Source organism: Typopeltis vanoorti, chromosome 9 (genome assembly GCF_054136105.1).
Source record: "Typopeltis vanoorti isolate ZY-2024b chromosome 9, IOZ_Tvanoo_1.0, whole genome shotgun sequence".
NCBI lineage: Eukaryota > Metazoa > Arthropoda > Arachnida > Uropygi > Thelyphonidae > Typopeltis > Typopeltis vanoorti.
The window spans coordinates 51,078,684-51,101,516 of NC_143557.1; the positions used below are offsets into that span (position 1 = coordinate 51,078,684).

General features: G+C 33.9%; 1 protein-coding gene across 1 annotated transcript in view; it reads left to right on the forward strand.

Moving 5' to 3' along the window:
• The window catches only part of LOC150103033 (nose resistant to fluoxetine protein 6-like), a 94,856-nt gene extending 73,898 nt beyond the window's left edge, over positions 1-20,958 (forward strand). Inside the window, exons 6-15 of the mRNA XM_090398056.1 lie at positions 2,564-2,746; positions 2,911-3,004; positions 4,905-4,997; positions 9,156-9,321; positions 11,156-11,235; positions 12,256-12,378; positions 12,914-13,034; positions 14,474-14,660; positions 16,501-16,643; positions 20,791-20,958. Coding sequence (XP_090254182.1) covers positions 2,564-2,746; positions 2,911-3,004; positions 4,905-4,997; positions 9,156-9,321; positions 11,156-11,235; positions 12,256-12,378; positions 12,914-13,034; positions 14,474-14,660; positions 16,501-16,643; positions 20,791-20,958 — 1,358 coding nt within the window. The remainder of the gene's footprint in view (positions 1-2,563; positions 2,747-2,910; positions 3,005-4,904; positions 4,998-9,155; positions 9,322-11,155; positions 11,236-12,255; positions 12,379-12,913; positions 13,035-14,473; positions 14,661-16,500; positions 16,644-20,790) is intronic.
• Positions 20,959-22,833: the final 1,875 nt, after the last annotated feature.

Consider the following 22,833-nt stretch of genomic DNA (forward strand, 5'->3'; position numbering starts at 1 on the left):
CTGCAAAATTGTAAACAGCCGGCTGATCAAAGAGGCGGCAATATACAATTTTTTAAAATTTTTATTCGGTGTATCCGGCCAATATTTATTTTAATATTGATCATTCTAAGATTTTTTGTTTTCATGATAAAAATTTTGTTTCTTAAAAATGAACTTATGAACGGTGCCCCGGCGGCGGAGTCCCCTTCGTAGCGGCGCCCACATGCATCGCATGCCTGCTTCCGCCGGCCCTGGTTAAACCTATCTGCACTGTCCATTATGTTTGTAAACTGCGTGTTCTTCTGGCTGGTTTGTCTGTTTTGCGGGATGAAACACCTAAGTTTCAGACAGGAAAAATCCTGTGCCTCCTCCGTATGAGACCTTTATGATATCATACGTAAATCCCCTTCACTTGAAAAGCCCAGATAAAGGTTCTCCGCGTCTTAGACAAGATTCGAACTCAAGTCTTTTAATTCGAAGGATATCGTCGATGTCGACTGAACTACGGAAGCCCTCGAAGAGGTTCACCTGACAATTTTTCTGCAGTAAAAGTTACATTTTACGGCGAGCTTGTTAATTTTGTTGTTTACTGTCGTGCTCCTTTCTGAATGGAAGTTGAGGACGATAGCATTATATATGGGTGTGTGTGCGTGTGTGTGTAGAAAGTATTTTACCTTCGGTATAATAAATGTTAAAAAATACCAAGCTATTTTAAACCTAGTTTTACTCCATTTCCCAAGTAAGCAAACAGACAAACAAGTCAAATTTGCGCCTGCAAGTGTTGCAAGTCTTAGTGATCAGAGCTTTTTCTACTTTTATCATGAGTTGCCTTGGTCTTGCACTTCGTGCAGGATCAGCTAGACTTGCAACACTTGCAGGCGCAAACTTGACTTGTTTGTCTGTTTGCTTACTTGGGAAATGGAGTAAAACCAGGTTTAAAATAGCTTGGTATTTTTTAACAGGCGTTGTTCCTGGATCGATCGATGCATCTTCCGAGGTTTAAGAACTCTTTAATTTAATCGAAGGAAGCACTGAGGACAGATTCGTTGATTGAGGCTGGCCAGAAGACTGTGACCCATTCTTCGATCTTTGCACAGCAACATGATACCAAAAACAAAAATCGCACATACGAGTTTTTTGTTTTTCTGGTGTCTAGTATGCTAGCTTCAAATGATCTGACTGCACTAGCGAAACCCGTGGAGCATTGTTACTGCCTATTTTGCTTCGTGTATTTGGAATAATTCATTCCCGATACATTTGCGTGCAGGCACTCACGACTGATATAAAAACAGGGGGAAATTCTTTGTCATCTTAGGATCTATTGCTATATTTTCATTTAGTGTGGAAGTTAGAGAAAATCACTTTTAAAAACTATAAAAGGAAAGCACACAAATTCAAAACAACATATTCCAAAGAAAATGCCGCAGAAAGAATACCGTAAGATATTACAAAAGCAATGAAGTAATAAACAGACACGACCAAAAGATCATATGAATGACGCCAAAGTTCACAATTTTTAAGAGATCCCTATATGTCTCATTCGTAAAAATTTACAACTGACCTTTCCAATTACATTTGCTATAGCAGAATGATGCTCCTAAAAGTCACAAATTATATTTTATACAAATTTCACACTCGAGTAAAGCTATTCAGAGATGCAATTTTTAAACCACGGAAGGCTTGCTATAAGCACTAATGGTAACCTTTTCTAAATGAGATGAAATTCTTTCCACAACTATGATATTTACGGAGAGAATAAAATTGACTTTTTTAATTAAGTTATAAAGATCATTTATTATATTTATTTGTTAAATTTATAGATTTATTTATTAAATCTATAAATTTATTGTATAAATTTATAGATTTAATGACAGATGACAATCCATCTATCATTTTGGTCATGCTTAGATACTTTATTATTATTATTATTATTATTATTATTATTATTATTATTATTATTATTATACAATATAGCGCACACGCTGCTTAATTTGTGCATGTTTCTTAATTCAAACGGAAATGCACTGGTTTGCCGAGTGTATAGTGTACACGATCTCCAACCGACAGGTTGTGGGATACCACCCACTAATGTGTGAACCCTGTGTTCAATGGCCAAAGTGGCCGTTGAAAACAGAATTCAGAGATAATACACTCGCCGTATTTTTCTTCATCTTTAAATACTTCAAAATATGTTATAACTAAGTTTATCAGTGTCTATGATATTGGAGAAATATCGACTGTAGGTGGCCATTGCAAAGCAACAATTCCTTTTTGTTTTTTTTGTTTTTTTAAAAGAAAAAAAAAACAGGAAAGGAATATAATAATTTTTGTTAAGAACCATTCAATATAATTCTTGTAATCATCATCATCACGAACCATGGGCTCACTGCCCGTTGATGTCTGATGCCTCTTTCTTGTAATACTGTCTCATATTTAATTTGTGGCAATAATTATGATGATATTGATATTAATATTGTGAGCGATATTGGTATTAGTTGGTTGTATACTAATCGCTAAAAAGAAATACGAATATAGGCTACAGATGGTTTTGCTAATGAATATTATAAAATTTTTGATTGTGCAGGTCTCATAGTAAGGACGATTGTTTCCTTTTCTGCCTACACAAATACAGAAGATCTTCTGAAGATTACTGCACCAAAAGAGAGCAATCTTGGTTTTCTTTGTGGTTTGAAATTTTTTAGCTGCCTATGGGTAATTCTCGGACATACATATTTCTTTCCGGACACCTGGAATTTACTTAAATATCGTAAGTAATTTTATAATTACATTTGAAATAACTAATGACATTTGGATGTTACTCTAAAAATGATTTACAAGTTCAGAATTCCGGACTTATGCATAGTTCTTAGAGCAGAACTTATAATTTCTCTTTTCGTTTAATGGTCTGCATATTCCTGTGATATTCTATAGGGAACATAGTTGGCTTTGAAGATTTCCAGAAAAGTTTCGGATTAGCTCCAGTCGAGAATTTTACTCTAGCGGTAGATACCTTTTTCTTCATCAGGTGAGTAATAGTTGTCTTTTTTTTTTTCTTTTTCTTTTTTTTTTTTTTTTTTGGTAATAGTAATTGTTGTAGCAAGCATTGTGCGATAGTTTTAGCTTATTGCAGGATTCTCGGATTATATTCTTTATATTCCTTATACAGAATAAGTGTTAAGATACTTGTTCTATTTTAAGCAATTCAGTAATCTATAACCGGATATATCACCTGTAACAATAATTATCATACTTATAACTAAGATAAAAAGCCAAACGGCTATTTTTTCTGGCGAAGTTAATTAAATTAAGGGGATAAAAATCCCTTATTATTTTACAGCCAGTATGCGAAACTCTGAGATCGAAAACTACGATCTAAGAGTTTCATGCCGAAGAACTATCGGCGAATCCAAGCGTAAGTGAACACCTGGTAGTACAACACCAAGCAAACTCGAATCAAAGGTGGAGCAAGCTCCCTCACTATCCTTGATATTTTCTCATAATGTAAAATACAGCTCCTAGGAGATGTAATACTGCCTTACATTATGAGGAGAGGTCACTAACCAAGGATAGTGAGGGAGCTTGCCCCACCTTTGCTTCGAGTTGCCTTGGTTTTGTACTACCAGGTGTTCACTTACGCTTGGATTCGCCGATAGTTCTACATGAAACTCTTAGATCGGAGTTTTCGATCTCAGAGTTTCGCATACTGGCTGTAAAATAATAAGGAATTATCATACTTTTGTGTTATATATATTTTAAATTACATTTTATACAAAATTTAAAACTAGATTTAGATGTCAGAAATTGTGTTTTTTTAGACATTGTTTGCAGTACTCTAGTTCTCCGCCTAGTATTGGTCAATGTGTGTGTGTGTCATTCGTTAGTGACCTTTTTTCCCCTCCTCTTCAAACTTGAAAGGTTTACCTTAAACTGGACGCTTTTACCTTACACGGATTTTTGAAGAAAATCCGTGCAAAAAGAGCATCCCATGTAAAAATTTCATTTTATTTTATTTTAAAACATTTATATATATATAAATGGACGCTATATATATATATATATATATATATATATATATATATATATATATATATATATATATATAGCGTCCAGTTTAAGGTAAACCTTTCAAGTTTGAAGAGGAGGGGAAAAAAGGTCACTAACGAATGATATACACACACACACACACAAATTGACCAATATTAGGCGGAGAACTAGAGTACTGCAAACAATGTCTAAAAAAACACCATTTCTGACATCTAAATGTAGTTTGGAATGGCGTTCCAAAAGTACTCATTACAGTACTGTATTCTAAGTCAGCATAGATATTAGTCATCTATTATTGAAGTATCTGGAGTCCGCCTAAATCGATAAGTACTTCTCGTTATTTTACTATGCTTTTTTTTTTGTATCTATCATGCTCAATATTATCGGACACATCTTCGAGTCGATTTACGCTTCGTTATGTGAATAGATGGCACTATTAAGTAGTAAATTTCCTATAATAACTATTACTGCATGAATAATGGACGATAAATAAAACTTTTTCGCCTGATTCACAAAGAATCAGCAGAAAATTTCACACGCCACATAGCAAGAGTCCAAACAATTATTCTTGAATAATATCTAACACATCATAATAATAATTAGTTGAGCGTCTGTTGCAGGATCCTATACAATACATAGCTAATATAACTGCAGATCATTATTACTATTATTATTGTTATACATGAAGGTGAGTTAGCCGGTTTCAAATCGAAAGAGCTTGCACTTTCAACATACTATAATAATATAATATTGCTTTCATCCTAAAAAAGTGAAATTCACTCTAAAAGTGATAAGTTTAATAATGCAGAATGACAATTCAAATTTTAAACTTTTTTAACCATCTATCTATCCATTCTATTCTATCCATATATCTATTTTAGTGGATTTTTAACGATGTGGCGTACGTGGGAAAAAATAGGAAGTATGAAATGCGCTTATCAAATCGGATGGTTTCTGTTCCATCGATTTTTGAGGTAATGTATAATTTAAAATAAACATAATAATTGCAATTTTTTCTAGAAAAATTAAAACAATTTTATTTCATAAAATAAATGTTTATCAGGTTTCTATTCTTTTTAACGTCTAATTATTTTCAGAGCCAAAGTTCAAATTTTGGTTTTGAATTGACTGGTTGTTCAGTTTAAGCGTATAAACTTTAGCTTTTAATGTGTCAGACTGTTTTGTGGTAGTACAGGTTTGGTGTTTATTCGATATATCGGTTTTAGATAAGCCACAATTAATACTGAAGGTCACTGCTGTTTTAGATTTTACTATGAAATGAATATTTGAATTAATGTATAATTAATAAGGGTTGCATTGTTAATACGAAGGCAAACTACACTGGCAGCTAGGCTTGCATTGTAGCTTCTCTGCTCTTCAATCTAGGTTGCGGGTTCGAATCATATTCTCAGCCATCCACTGTGGCATGGAAATTTGCAAATGTTGCAGATGATATTTTATCACACATAGTACTTTTTTCAAGTAATGGAATATCATTTGAAAAATTCTTTGTACTTGAAAAAGTACAAAATTCCTTGCAAAAAGTACTATATACTTTTCGCAAGGGATGAAATTTTCAAGTGATGAAATTGTAGCGCACGAAAAAAGTACTGTGTACAGTTTCATCAGGGTTTAGGGAATTACCTAAATTTTTGCCCTTCACGATTTCAGTGAACCATAGGTTTAACAATTCGTGAGGACGATGCTTATAAAAGGAGATGGAATTACTACATGAATGCGAATTCGTAATGAATTAACAATTCAAGTTTGATTAGTTAATTAGTAATTAACCAGTCAAATTTCACCAGAATAGTTCACAAGAAACGCAGAGAACGGATCACAGATATTCTAAATATAACTGGCATTTTGCTCTCAGTTTAACGTAATAGTTGAATCTGAAGAATAAAAGAACTCTATACTACGATATAATAAGCCGTTTATCCTGGTTCATCGTGTTGACTTAAAGGCTTTTCTTACTCAGATTAGTAATTATCGCTGTCATACTCAAAATCTAAAAGTTAAAACACTCTATAGAAAAAAAAAAAAAGAAAAGAAAGAAAAAAAAAAGAACATAATACACGCCGGCCTGACTGACCGAGTAGTAACATATCGCTGTGCAACTAATAGACTGCAGGTTTGATTCCGCGCTATGGACATGGTTGTTTGTGAGATCTTTAAGGTGATAGATGAATTATTATTATTATTATTATTATTATTATTATTATTATTATTATTATTATTATTGCGTGACATACCCAAGGACTCATTACGAAGTGCACGCCCCACCATCTACACTTAATTTCTATCTACGCACAAAGCCATATCAACATGCTATGCCACTATCCATCATCTACACAAAACGTCATAACTGCCTACTAATTTTTGCTTTGTACACTCAGCGTAGTGTAAAAAAAAAAAAAAAAAAAATTACTACCAACGTATTAGATCGGCTTCAAATTAAAATTCCTCATATAAAGATACTTCTTGTCACGACGAGAATCGAACTCGGTGACTTTTCAATAAAGGGAAGCAATGTCCAGTTTTTCTTCCAACTGCGATACAATTTCATCACCTGTTGGGAGACTACTGCTCCACTCACTGGAGACATAAAGTGGCTTGACAAAACGTTTATATTAGTTTTCTAGAGTAGGGGTTTCGAATTATCTAAATCATAGGTAGCCAACAGCAGGCCCGTAACGTGATTTCGTGCTGCTCGCGGCAGGATAAAAATTATATTAAATTATATGTATTATCAATTTAGCTATTAGCTTAGAAAGCAGATTTTCTGATTGTTATACTAATTATATTCATTATTTCTGATGACGCTCTGCTCTGCTCTGGTTACAGTGATCAGTTTCATTATACTTATATTTATATTTAAACTTATATTTAAATCAATCAAGTATTTTATACTGTTCTCGCAGTTTGTTAAAATGATTTAACAAATATAGTAATTCAATACATATAACTATTCCCTTGAAAAAATGCAGAGTTTATTTTTATATAAGTTCTGTCTAAAAGTGCTGCCCGTGATGCCGTCACTCAACATATATTGGCCCTCGTGTAGAATGAAGTTGGCCACGCCTGATCTAAAAAAATAAATAAAATTTAAAAACAAAATTCCTAGCAGGCGGGGCAGCTTGAAATATTTAGTAGCACGAATTACTAAACAGTAGCTCAACAGCTAAAAGTTCTTGTATTTTAATATATAAATGCTACTTTCATTAATAAGTGTGAGGGTCTTGTCCATCTACATAATAATACTTATGCAACAACTTAAATTAACAACTGTTTCGGTGTATTTTATAGATTCTGTATGAAAAATTACAGAATTAATTGCAATAATTCATTCTGTGGGTCCTTTTATTTATTTTTATTCGGTGAGGAGAGTGTATATGTGAAACTGTTTATATTTTTATTATACATAATGAAATATAAAGATTACTGATATAATAAAAAAAAAACACCAGAAACAAAAACAACCAGTTTTAGAGTCGTATAAAATATTGACACAGGCAATCACTAGATCATATGCAAATCCAGTGAAAAAAAATTATCCATTAATTTTTAAAATGAAGTAACGTTCATTTTAATTACAGCCTCCATAGCTCAGTTGGTATAGAAGTACTCCGGGTTCGAATCTCATCTAGACTTCTGGAACATTTTTATCAGGTCTTTTCAATCAAATGGTGAGTTAGCCAGTCTCTCAAAACAGACAAACCGACCCCTACATATCTTATAGCAGTGTTTCTCAAAGTGTGGTACGCGTATCCCCGTGGGTACGCGAAAGGTCTTCAGGGGGTCAGTGGCAATTTTTGGCTATGCATCATAATCAATCACATCTCCTCTCCAACAGAAACTGCTGTATAAACTCAAGCAAAACCATATGGTGCCGATGCAACATATGGTTTTGCTTGACACCATCCCATCGTGAACGTGTTGTAACCAAGAAATATACAGTGAATGTGTTTCAGATATTATGGAATTCGGTTGAAGAGAATTAGCATTTCAACTCAACTGTTGAAATGCTAATTTGTCTTTGGTTCGCGCGATCTTTTGTTAATACCGCAGCAATCATATGCACCTCTTCGTGGCTGCTCTGCGTATCTCAAGTCTTGTAAATTACTGGTAATATTTGCTTGAAATAATGGGAAAGAAGATGAAGCTATTTGAGTGGATGACTTTGACAATGCACACAAGGAAACTTTTCTCGATGCCAAAAGTAGCGATAGCGAGTAGGAGCTTCTTGGTAAGTCACAATATTTTCAGTTTTTTTTTTCTGAAAACTTCAGTTTCCGAAACTCCCCGCATCCACGATTTTTTAGCTTTAATTTCGGGGGAAAAAGTGCGAGTTATGTTCGAGTAAATACGGTAATTTTTTTAGCTTTCAAATTCTTAAATATTGGTTAAAGATTGGATGTATAAAACCCACAAAAGAGAGCATTATAACAAATAGTATATCTGTAAGCAACAAATTTCTTGTTGCTTACAGCAAGTAGCTGTAAGCAACAAGAAAACGTTGATATTGCATTTGGATCAAATAAAATTGATAAGGGTATGTCGTCTGACATCTCTAGAGAACCAACTAGGAAGAAGATGAAAAATCTTCGTAAGTATGATATGAATTACTTGAAATGTGGATTTTCATGGACGGGAAATAAAGAGGAACCTATTCCAAATTTTGTTCTATTAAAAATAAATCATATTTTTTGTTTACATGAACATATAAATTCAAATAAAATAGACATTTACAATGAAATAAACTTTATTTATTTATTTATTATTTGATAAGGGGATACTTGGTAATAATGAAAATTTAAGAAGGGGTATGCGGATATCTGAAGTTTGAGAAACACTGCCTTATGGGATGCAGCCCATAAGGTACGGATGGATTGAAGAAGAAGAATATTTCTTCTTCAACCCATCGTTGAACCCAACATTACAATTAAATTTGCGCTACTCGTTTATGATCTGACATATTTCCTGCAAGACTCTACACCCAATCTTTAGTTGCTTATTAAAAATGAAAGCACGCGTAACCACAGTTTTATAAACGGATTTTCCACAGTTGTATCTCCACCACCAAAATAATAATAATAAATAATAATATCTTTATTTATGCTTTTTTCCAGGTTAACACCGGTTCAACTAATAATAATTGTCATCTTCTTGATTCTTCCAATACTGGATTCAGGTCCTTTATATCGTTCAACCATGGAACCACAAATTACCACTTGCCAATATAACTGGTGGTACAACTTGTTTTATCTCCAGAATTTGTGGAATGCCAACGATATAGTAAGTGACAGGTTTGCAATACTTTTATATATGATGGAAACAATCAAATTAAAGTTGATATTGGTTCCACATTTTCTACTATATTCGTAATATTAATAATTTACATTAATATATGAAATGCTTTAATATTACATTCATGACATGCGATGATGATGAAACAGTTATAAAATTTTCAAATGACGAGTTAGAAAATAACCCATCGATAGAAATGTGATACACGTCACTGCAAGCGAAAGACACTTTCATAATCCAAAGAGAAAAGGAGATTTTAAATCAAAAAGGTTCTAAACAGAAACCATTTTGCATATATCTGATCTAAACCAATTTCTAGATAGGAATATCGAATACTCGAAAATCTCAAGAAACATGCTTATTTTAAGGGGGAAAAATACTTGAATCGTTATAAGTATCCCAGTAATGAATGCTATTTTATTATTAGCACGTCCATGTTAGCAGTATTGTATATTCTGCGCATCTAGTGAACGTGAATACTATACTAAAACAGGAGCGAGTTATCAGTGGATCGCACGCCTTGTTAGTTGTTCACATATGACGCCGTATGGTCACTTCCACATCTCACTGAGTTTTGGGAGTGAAGCCTTCTGCTAGAAGACGTAGTAGGGCAGCAGGTGCCATTTCCACAAAGTGTTAGTGGGATAATCACAAACATCCATGTCCCTGAAGAGATTCGAACCCGCAGCCTCTCGGCTGGAGAGCCGATAAGTTAACCACTCAGCCACCAGGCAAGCACACGCCCTGTGAAATGTGAAATATAATTTTGTTAAGTTTTATAAGAATCATTATCTTATCATTGTTTTATACAAGGGGTGATTGGAAATTATACAAGATCAAGGCTGCGTAAACGTAAACAGAATTTATTTGAAACAAAAAATAATTTACATTTATGAGAACAACGTAGATTACTTTTTCCCACTCAGAAGTGACTCACACATCTGTCACTGGAATATCAATGAACTGTAATGGAGCAGTTAAGAACTCTTTGAATTGTTCTCTTAACGGCAATTCAAAGAGTTAGTTTGTTTCACTTCTATAAGTCTCTCAGTTATTTTGTGATAACTGATTATATTCATCATCTGCAGCAACTCTCTACTTTTACGCAATGTATGTTATTGTAAGAGTGGCAATTCCCAATGTGGGAGGCATCGCTTCAAGAATGACAGAATGGGACTAAAAGAGGGCTAAGGATTTTTCAAGAAGGCTAGAAATCAAGGTTATACAATGAGTATTTAAGAAACAAGTGCTGCGTCTCGTAATAGCAAGAGAAGAAAGACCATATTAGAATGCAATTTCGTTAGCCCTTCTTAAATCATTTCGTAAAGAAAGTACAAGTTTGACAATGCGTTGGTATTTGTGGTAAATATTTCTTTACATAAGGGAACACTGGACTGAAAAACAGATGGGAATGAATGAATGACCTAGTCAGAGTGTGGCTATTTATCTAAGTTCTTTCAGGATTTACCGCATTTACTCGAATATAACTTGCCCCTCGTGTATACCTCGAACCCCTGATTTTACTTTATACGAAAAAAGAAATTAAAAAGTTTCACATATACCTCGCCCACGAAAAAAAAAATTTAAACACGCTCACGTTGGGGAGATAGGTAACTCGCTCCCCGGGGTAAACAGCACGCCCTCGATTTTTTACTTTAATTTTTTACGATTTTTTAGCTTTAATTTTGTGAAAAAAGTGCGAATTATAGTCGAGTAAATTATATTTTATCCATGCAAATCCATTAGCTTTTGCAAAATACTGAATTCTTTATTACTGATTGGGCATGACCACTAATTTTAAATTATTTTATTTCTTTTATAGTGTCTCCTCCATACATGGTATTTAGCAGCCCTAATGCAGTACCACGTGATAGGCATTTTACTCCTTGTGCTGTCATATAGGTAAGGCCTTTCGAGCATAAAGACGTTGTAATTAAATATAATTTGCAAAAATAGGATACAAGATCGACTTGCAAATCTATTGCGCATTACTGTAAAATGTAAAAATGTTTCATTTTCTCTCGCTCTCATTTAATCAAATAACCCTTTATTAGCTCTTTTTTTACAAAAAAATCCTTTGGTATAATAATATTGAACAATATGTTAAATAGAATAGTACCCAAACTGGGTCTCAAGTTCGCCAAACGTAGGGAGCAGTCATTTCTGCATTACAGTCCTCCTTCCCTTATGCTACCCCCCCCCTCCCCAAGTATACCTATAGCACAGTGTCAAGTTAAGGGTGTGGAAATATTTCAAGACACTTCAGGCTTGCCGACGACAGGATTCGAATCCGTAGACTGTTTATCAGGTAGTGGACATTTCAGGCGGAGATGAACTTTGTTGAAGTACGATAAGGAAGAAACAGATTTATTTATTTTATTTTTTGGCCATATATGTACCTTTCTTTCCCGTCTCTCAGTAAAGATCCAATCTCTCCAATTAAGCACACATACAAAATATTTTATAAAAATTTCTTTCCCCCATATCACAGATCAATATTTTTGTTGGGCGGATAAATCATATAATACAGTCTGCTCAGTGTGGAAAAAATGTACCTCTTCTCTATACATGAGAGAGAGAGAAGTTAGTTCATAAAGACTTTAGATGTAATCAGTCTTTCGAAACTCAAGTTGATTATATTTTCGCGTGAACAGTGAAACATGTCGCAATAAAGTACATGAGATACATACCATATATGCAGTGGCATAACTACAATTCTTCTCATATCCACGTATCAAGGGAGACACACAATGAGCGCTTTCATTGTGTCGCTAAACTTCCATATTATCGCATATTGAGTTTTCGTGGTGGGATAGTTATACATCACTATGTAATCTAAAAGTGCCTTGCTGTACAATTTTTTAATATTTTACATAATATTTTAAGTAGTTATCGAAACTAAAACAACCATTTTTGTAACAGGTATCCCCTCATTGGGTTATGTGTCGGCGTTTTTCTGCTTCTGCTTTGTTCCGTGACCACGGGTGTCCTTACTGTTTTATATAACTTTCCTCCTACGCTTTTAGCAGTGGTTAAAGATTTCGAGTAAGTTCAACTTTTCTTTATATTCATAAAAGTAATGTAAACCAATTCTGGTGTGTGTGTGTGTGTGTGTGTGTGTGTGTGTGTGTGTGTGTGTGTGTGTGTGTGTGTGTGTGTGTGTGTGTGTGTGTGTGTGTGTGTGTGTGTGTGTGTGTGAGAGAGAGAGAGAGAGAGAGAGAAGAGGCATCCTCTTCCTCATATAAAAAGTTCTATAATTCGCATAAAATCACTGCTCTAAAAGTATGCCCAAGTAAGTGGCTGAGTCTATTGTTTCTAATTTCTACCTTTACAGTAAATAACGTACCTATTTATATAATTATTTGCAGCAACTGTTTACTATTATTACCATGCAATACCGAATTTTCTTCATTGTCTATGCAAAGTTTCATTTTGACATACTTCTTAATTTTAAGCTTCTTTTCTATTAAATTTAAGCACTATTTTAAATGTACGATTTATTAATTTTTAAACAGTCGGTTCAAAATTTGTACTGTAGCTGTTTTATCATATTAACATATGAAATTTATTTTCTGTGCAGTCTTTTGCTGAATTATTCGTCTGTGATATACATCAAACCATACTGCCATATAGGAGGATATCTGGTGGGGATGTTAGTTGCATACCTTGCATTGAAGCACAAGAACAAAAGTTTCTCATGTGTAAGTAATCATTCTGAAAAATAGACCACTATTCTTTCAAAACTACAGTACATTCAAAATTCTCCAGTGAAAACGTCTAATAAATAAGGCTTAAAATAAAGTAACCTTATTAATTAGTATACCAATTTCTCCTGTAACCAAAATGAGAAAGATTTCCAGTTCTTTTCCACCAGTTAGTATTACAAGAAGATGGTAGAAGTTTTCCTATAGGAAACAACTTTCTTCCTACCACTAATGTATGCAAATACTACGGTGTTGTCTAGTTTCTCTAATGTCAATTCAAAGAGCACAACCCAGAGGGGTCAGTGGTATCTTGTGAATATTGTTGGTCATCAGCGACTAACCAATCAGTCAGAATACACAGTAGCAGTCTTCATCAAATATAGCTAATTTGTTTTCTCATATCAGAGCCAGCTTAATGGAGAAAGTTATGGAAATATCGTTGTTCATAAATACAAAGTGCAAATGTATAATATTAACTACATCTGAGCCATCGGTGGTAATGCTGATGCATAAATCAGATTGTCTCCAGGACTCCACACTCTTTTATCACTGTTCAATTAATTGCAGAAAATGTTACGTTTTCCCCCCTGCTTATCATATTAATCAGATTAAATGTGAAATTAATCCGACTGCAATTCACTGTTATATGATTGTTGAATTCGTATTGTAATCGTGAATCTGATAGTAGTTACACTTGTATTGATAAATGGGTTGGCGGACGGAAGGGAATGATAACAACCGTCTCCTTTAAATTAGGATACATGATTCTGTTTAACTCATAACATTAGGGAGGATTTCAGTTCAGTTTTACGGTTCCACTGCCTTTAATCCTGCACTTTTTATCTTTATCACAACTCTTTACAATTTAAAGCATCTGCTTGCATACATTACTGAAAGTTCAAAAATTAGAAATAAATACTATGGTGGACAACTCTACTGCTGTTAGAGGAGTGACTTAATTATTATTAATAGCGGGTTTCGGGATTACGTTTTCTGCTTTCTGTTTAATACAATATCCGCTACATCGAGATAAAAAGCCGAGATGTATTTATTTTCCTTACAGTATGATATATAATAGACTTGGCTTAAAAGCTTGCAGTTGATAAACTACAAGTGTTATGCAAATAGGGACAGGAATAGGATAAGTTTCTTTTCCTCAGTGAAAATTGCAGCAAAAGAAGAAGAGAAAGAAGAACTTTCATTACCGTAAAGAAGCTAAAATAGTTCCATTGGTTTTTCCTTTTAATGGATAGACTTTTAAAGAGGCAGAACCTCTTTAGTATCGTGACATAGGTCAGCTATCGAATATCGAACGGATAATATAGCTCAATAAGTCACAGAGAGAGAGAGAGAGAGAGAGAGAGAGAAAGGAAACTATTCATTTATCTACCTATAAACTTTCTTTTCCCCCCCTCTATCTGTTTTCTTTTATACAGCGTGTCGAAGCCATTGGATGGCTGATTGCAGCCAGCTGTACGACATCGGTTGTTTACGGACTGTATGATTATCGGAGAGGACGTTCAATAAATTCAAGTCTTATTGCTTTTTATGCAGCATCGCACAGGATAGTGTGGGCCATGGGCATTGGTTGGCTTACCTTGATTTGCTTCCATAAACCTAACGGTAAGTATAATCTTTTAGAATTCAGTATTCATATAAGTTTAGTAGTGAGTTGTGTTTAGACGTTAAAAAGAACACACATTTGTTCTTTGATATGAAACGAGTAATAATTGTCAATGTTACACCAGTCTCTGAAATAAACAGAAATTACTAACAAAATTTGGCTAAAAAATTAATGACTTGAAAAATAAAAGAATATTATCATCACGCTTTGTAATCCTGGATGCTCAGTTTGGTCTTTTATTTGTCCGTGGCGAAAATATAGAACATCTGCACAAAGGCAGCAAGCTAGTTAGCTTTGGTTTTAATATCACATAAATGCTGCAGATTATTATACAGCAGCTGTTCTAATTGCTACTCACAAGATTGAATATAAATTAACTATTAATGCAGAATTGTTTGTGCAGTTAATACTAGAAAGAAAGAAAAAATGACGTAGTTGGGGTACGAGACTTCACCTCTGTTCACGCTGCACTGATCTGAACTGTATTTTCACAGCTACGTTAAGATGTATAAACTGCTACGTTCAAGATGAACTGCCATCTAGAACATAGCAGTTTATACACTTCACAATTAAAAACAAATTAAAATGAAAAAGAACTAATAATAATGCTGTGGATAATGAAAATTTTATCCCACTTGAAATTTATTGAAATAAAACCAGTAAATGATATAAATCAACGAAGTATTCCTATGAATGAAAATATATATGGACAGTGAAATCATGGAGCAGCTATGAGCAGATTGTGTTCGGTTATGAAGCTTTATAAAAATAAAAATTATAATATTAATTAAGATATCTCTAACTGTTTTTCGATTAGAACAAACTCCTCTCTCTCTCTCTCTCTCTCTCATGCAACATATAGCAGAAGACTCAAGTGCCCCACCCCAACACACAATACAAACAATGCACCTTGTCGTTTTATATATATATATATATATATATATATATATATATATATATATATATAAATTTACCTAAATTCAACAGAGAACATTTTATCTATAATTTTGGAAAACACCAATACTTCTACTTATATTAGTAGAAGTATTGGTGTTAAAATTAAATTGTAATTCTAATCTTAATCTTGGGCTATACATGAAATGCTACCTGTTAAAACATAGACATTATAGCTCTTTGAAGTTCCAAGTATCAAGGAAGTTTATCCACTTTTATTATATTTCTTTGTAACATACGTTTGATTTCTTTCATAGTGGAAAAATATGAAACGGGAATTAATGATGTTCACGCAACACACCTTTCTGTCACATTTTCAAATTCTGAAATACTTTCACTGGGATTTTTTTATCTATCTCTACTGCTCTCATGCCTTAAATATCAAGAGGCCACATTTTTTGCCAGTTTAGACCTTTCAAGAATAAAATACACTTATATTTTTAAAATTATTTCTCTATCCAACAGCGTTCCTATCAGTTAATTTAGTGTATCAACTCAACTGAAAAAACATAGTCACTCTGAATCCTTTTGGCTACTGATAAAAATGAAGACAAAGCAAGGGCAATTTTTATTCTTTTTCATCATTCTCATGCTCTTAAGTATTTCATCGTATTCTGGCATTAATTCAATTCAATAGCAGCCTATTGCTTTATTCATCCCAAACACTGAATGGAAATATCATATGCATGCATATAAAAGGTAATATTTTGTTTTCCCAATTTCCTAGTAAAAACTGATGGATGGTTCGTTGGTGATATGATATTTTAAAAGTAAGGATTTATGCTAACTTACGCATACTACATATATCTCACTTTTTTTTTCAGTTATACAAATAAAAACAATGAGCATGCAGGCAGTAGTGTAAAATATGATTGATTTTTTTAGGAATCCTGAGTTCTGTATTGTCCTGGAAGCCATTTCACATAGCTAGTCGACTCAGCTACATCGCCTACCTGATTCATCCTCTTGTTTTAATGTTCCGAACTGGGAGACTCCGTCAACATTTGTATTACAGCCACTTCGACATGGTATGTGAATAATTCTCTGCTATCCATTTTTTTACTACTCATTAATATGCATTCGTCTCTCTGAAATAAAGATTTTCCAGTAGTGAAATTAGCAAAATTATCTACAGTTTACTGTTATCTCCCTCACTATTAATTTAAAAAAAATCGATCATTATTTGATCTTTTTTCTTTCTTTTTTTTTTTTTTTTGAAAATTTAAATCCAAAGGACTTCAACGAAGCCCTTTGGCTGTAAAAACCTGAGATCGAATACTCTCGAGGACGCGAAGATCCTTTATCACGATCTTCTAATAAAGGTATAAAGGTAAGTTAGCCGATTTCATTCAGGCATGGCAGGATTCTTCATTCCGTAACCAAGCAAACTTGTCAAGAGAAAAGGTGAATATACGCACAGAAATATATATATTTAGACATAAGACTAACCACCTTATCCTAAAATTATGGTTACGGAAGCCAATCTAGGCAGGCTGTGGACATTAAGACGTATTTTGAAAATTATTATTATCATTATCGCATAACACGGCTCACCACAACTCTTTACACAACTGGACCCTTCGACAACTCATACGGTTCAGCAGTGATATCACATCTCATACCCACGCTACTCAATATTCTATACAAAATTGAAAACACAGACAGCTACAGAACACTAAAACACGAAACTGTGGAAGCTATATCAAACAGTTAAGCAGAGCAGATACCAACAAATCACAGAACTACAGCATCAAGTGCCTATATTCCATTCATAAAAAGTGCCAGATAGCATAAATAGTGTTTGCTAATCCCACTCTCTTCATAAAAACTAATCCTAGCTTCGAAATCTGTGGGATTAGCCCGCGTCAACACGCCTTAATCAACTAATCCCCATAATTACTATTTATAGTTATTATTAACATTCATATTATTCACTAAGTAATACATATTGAACTCTTCAAACAGACTGCCGTGAATTAACTATATAATTATAAATAGACTGGATGATAATAATCTTTCTCTGTGTCAAATGTACTGTATATATTAGGGGTGGCCAACTACGCGTCCTTTTGGAGGTAAAATAATTTCGGTAAGACTTAGAAGAGCCGCAACCTTTGACCGATGCGATGGTGGGTGTGCGCATGGCGAGATGAGTAGTGGGGATGCATAAGCTACGACTGCCCGCCATAACACGTTAGTTACACTTCTGGCGCTCATCTATGGGTACCGTTCAACATATTGTTGCGTGAATCCATTGACAGTGCTTGTTATCGTTGAACTGTTTTTCAAATGCTTAGAAATGTCGCATAAAAAATGTAAATATGAAGAGGAACACAGAAGTTTTAGGCTAGAGTGTGAAGAGGAGTTTCTTTTTGTGAAACCACAAAGTAAACCAATGTGTGCCATATGCCAAATAGCACTTGCGCAATTCAAAGCCAGCAATCTCAAGCATCATTATGACACGCATTGCAGTATTTTAGTAAAGAATTTCCTCTTGGCTCTGATCTGAGGCGAACTAAACTTTCAACTTTGAAAGAACAACTCCAAGGTCAGAATAAATTGATATCCGCGTTTACTAAAGTGGCTGATGTTACTACCGAGGCTGGTTTTATTTTAGCGTTTAATATTGCCCATGCAAATATTGTTTAATATTGTCCATACACTTCCGGAAGGAGAATTTGTCAAGAAGAATATTGCACAAATAATTTCAGTTTTAGACCCCGGATAATAAAAAACTACTCAAACTCATTGAACAGATGCTAGTCTCTAAGCATACAACTGAAAGGAGAATTTCCGTTATTAGTGCTGACATTGTAAATAACTTACACCATAACTTGAAAAACCGTGCTGCATTTAGTCTGGCTTTGAATGAATCTACAGATATTCAGGACAAATCATAACTAGCTACACTTTTCCGCTTTGTATCTCACGACGTCCAGGTCGTGAGATACAAAGATACAGATACAAAAAATATACATGTATATTTTGTAAATAGTACATATGAATTATGAAGATTAAATGAATATTTTAAACAAACTATTGTTATTATTATTACACACAGATTGGGATGCAACATGTATTAATTCTACTTACTGTAACAAAACAGAAGTACCTAGCAATGAAACTATTTCATCATGGTGTTATTTTTTAATCTACTTTTGTGTACATGTAATTTATTTGAAAGAGAATACATATTTATTTATTGTAAAAATATTTTATATTATCATATTATATTACGCGGATGCTAATTATACAGAATCCAAGAATAATGCGCCCTATATCACTCTCACGCATCACTGTCACGCATACCACTGCATTAACAACAACATTAGCTGCCACTGCCCTGAAATTACATCCGCAACACCCTTGGCCTTTGCATAAACTGCCACCTTAAATGGAGAGAAAATATATAGAATACCTACACACTAAAATCTGCAACACTGCAGCAACACTTTTCAAAATAAAATACATAGTTCCATCTAATGTAAAAAAAAAAAAAAACTCATTCATCAGGGTATTTGCGAATCAATACTTACGTACGGTCTATGCAAACAATGCAAGCAGCCATTTAACCAAATTAGAAAAATTACATAAAAATTGTATCAACAGTGCTTTGTAGACTTAATATACACCAGCCAATAACCGAATTTCTTATGACGATACGCAAAATTCTGAGCATTAAAAACCTGAAACGTTACGTGATGTTACTAAGGGATTACTTCAACAACACCTATCGTAACAACAGATACACATCTCGCATAACACGACCTGGCACAACTCTTTAAACAACTAGCCACTTCAATAACTCATACGGATCCGCTCTTAGAAAACACCTCGTACCTATGCTACTGAAAAACTTACCAAAAAATTTAAAACAGAAACAATTACCGAACACTAGAAAGTGAACTGCCGAAGGTATATCAACACAGTGAGTATAGCAGATGATATCTCCACCCACTTTACAAATCAGAGAACCTCACTCAACCCTTCGATTCCATTGATAAAAAAAGTATACCAAACAAAATATATACTGTATACTAATCTCGCTTTCTTCATAAAAGTTAACACTAGCTTCAAGTTGGTGAGATTAGATCGCCTCAACGCGCATTAATCATCCAGTCCTCATAACCACCATTATAGTTGTTATTAACATTACTATGATTCAACAAACACTTAATAACGGAGTCTTCAATCGAAAATTGCAATGTCTAACCGTACAAATGTAAGTAGCTTAAATGATAATAATCTCTCTCTCTCTCTCTCTCTCTCTCTCTGTCTGTCTGTCTGCGTGCGTGTCCTAATACAGTACTTATTTTATCATGATGTGGGTAAGGCAGATTTCATGTCTGGTTCATGAAATCTGCTGTTTTTCCTGATCGCGTTGCATCCAGTTAGATCTTAGCAGCAGATACACCGCTGAGCTGCAATCCGTGCAGTATGCATTTAAATGTACACTAAAGAAAAAAAGTTAAAATGATATACAGATGCTCTGAGCTCTTTATACACCTGTTCTCTTGTTAATGCAAGCGCAAAGAGATTGCGTATTTGCGCAGTCACTTCACAGGAATACGAAATCGAACAGCATCTACTGGATATAAATTTAATATAAATTGTGACTTGATTGTTACTTTGTGAGCCTGCGGATTCGAATCCCGCTAAGGGCATGGATGTTTGTGATTATCCTATTAATCGTTTAATATATGTACTGCTGTTACCTGTATCGTGATGCAGTGTGACCTTTCATGTCTTTGCGCCATAAAAATCAAATCAAATCATAATCCAAAAATATCCCTGCAACTGCCAGTTTATAATCGCAATCTTTGGTTAAGAATGTGAAAATGATTACATGCATTTATACTATTTATAATATTGTAATTATATATGATATAATACCACATTATACCAGTTATAATCATACGGAGGTGGCAGACAATTTTTCTCCTGGAAACCTGGAATTTTCATCACGCAAACGGGCAAATTAACCAGAAAAATGTGCGTAATTAACAACAATAATACACTGGCCTCATAGTCTTAGCTATTTCGGCCCTAATATCAAATAACAATCATTTATAATGTTATGATTTTCCGCAAGAAGGGAATTGTATCAGAACAGATTTGAACAATTTATTTTTACGTTAGGTTGCCTTTGATTGATATACTATGTTTACTTTGCAGATGTACAGTTTTATTGGTCACACGGTAATATCGTTTATACTGTCGTTCCTTCTTTATGTGTCTGTGGAATCTTCGTGTGCCAGAATTCAGAATTTCTTATTCATTCGTGATTCAAGCAATGCAGCAAAACCGAATGCAGAAAACCATGAAGTCACAACAAATTCTTGAAACAGAACAACACGCGCTCGGAATTTCCAACTGGATGTTAACTACTAAAAGAAATGTGTTCATTATTCTCATTAATTCTTCTATGTGTTGGTTTTAAATGAAATTTAATGTTCTGAAATAAAGAAAATCTTTATCTTCTTGAAATAATGAAAACCTTTATTTCAAGAAAGCGGTTTTTGTTATTTTTCAATAGACTAACACTCTTCATTATGCTGGTGTCATGCTTTTAACAATAACAATTAACTAACCGCTACTTGATTTCCTTAGTGTTGAAGGAAGGTAAATGGTTGCCGTCTTGAAATGTACAGTATATGATAGAAGTAACGCGAACAAGTCTGTTTTTATTCTGACAAACTCGTTGACTTTCAGAAGAGAAATTCATCATTTATACTAATGACTGGCGTTAACATCTGTACACACGCCTTCTGCGTTTCTTTATTGTTATATTTTCACCAATCGCCATTCTGTCCATAAAATGTTCTCACGGAGAAACACCACTCAGCATCATATTGTTCTCTGCTCTTTAAAACTGCCTGCGTAAATGAAGAGATGTTTAATACTCATAAATTAAACTTAATTTACACCGAAAACATCATATTTCTTTTCTGTGTTTATTTCTTTTATTATTATTTTTCTTTATTTGTGTGTGTGTGTATATGCGCGCGAGAGGTTTTTTTTTTTCCAAAATATACCAAGATTCCTGGAGACTTTGTAAAGCCATCACCTCTAGCATTCTTCCGTGAGTTTGCATTTCACCAAAATAAAAATAAATAAATAAAACTAGAAGCATACTCAAAATTTCAAATTATAGCATTTATTTTCCATAAATTCTGCTTCAGGTTAACAGAGTGAAAATTCGTTATTATTATGTACTTTGTTTTTAAATTCAGCTATTTAATTCTCTTGCCTTTTTTCACATGGAGGTTAAAACTAGAACCGTTACTTGAAATAATTAACACTTCTCAGCATTTAAACACGGTCTACTAAATGAAAACTTTCAAGAGTATTAACAATGTAAATACAATTTAAAACATTTCGAAAATATATGATTTCCAAGGAGTTACTATATTGGTCCATTATTAATGTTTTTGATTAACGGTTCTCTTGACCTGGTGGAACTGTTCTGAATTGGCCTTAGAATAATAAGTTCTCTTTATAAGGGATTCTCAACTGAAGGTACACGTGCGTTAGTCAGCCTCATACCGGAAGTGGCTGGTTTCTCCCCAGAAATTCTCATTTTTCTTTCAGTAAAACAAGCAAACTACCGAAACACATGCAATTAACAGACAGAAAATGCATCTGTGATATACACTAATAGATACAGAATGGCTGGATGGAGTACATTAATGTGGTGTGGTGTGGCGGGCACTCATCATGGATTGCCGCTTCACACCACATTATTATATGGCACCTCAATGGAATCCTATGGAGGTGCCGCATAATAATAAAAAACGAATACACAAAGTTTTAGACATTATCCACTCATACCGGAGGATTTGTAAAGTCGTAAACTAATTTCTATCAATAAAGAATCGAAGCGCATCAATACGTTATAATTCTTTAATGTAATATCAAATGAATATTTCAGGCTTTTTTCTTCGTTACCAAAGTTGGGTCTTCACTTTTGAAAAGATATAATTTTTTCATTTATTTCTTTTAATACGACCAGTCAGCGTAACACTAAATCCTACATCTATCAGATCATATTAGCGACAATGGAGAGGGAGAGAGAGAGAGAGAGAATATGGAAGACATACCGAACACTGAAGGAGACGCTTGGTGTTTTGATAAACGGTGAAAACAGCTAGTATAGTTTAGCTTATTAGTTATGCATGTCAAGATTTTTACTACATAAAACTGCTTTTCAGGAACGTG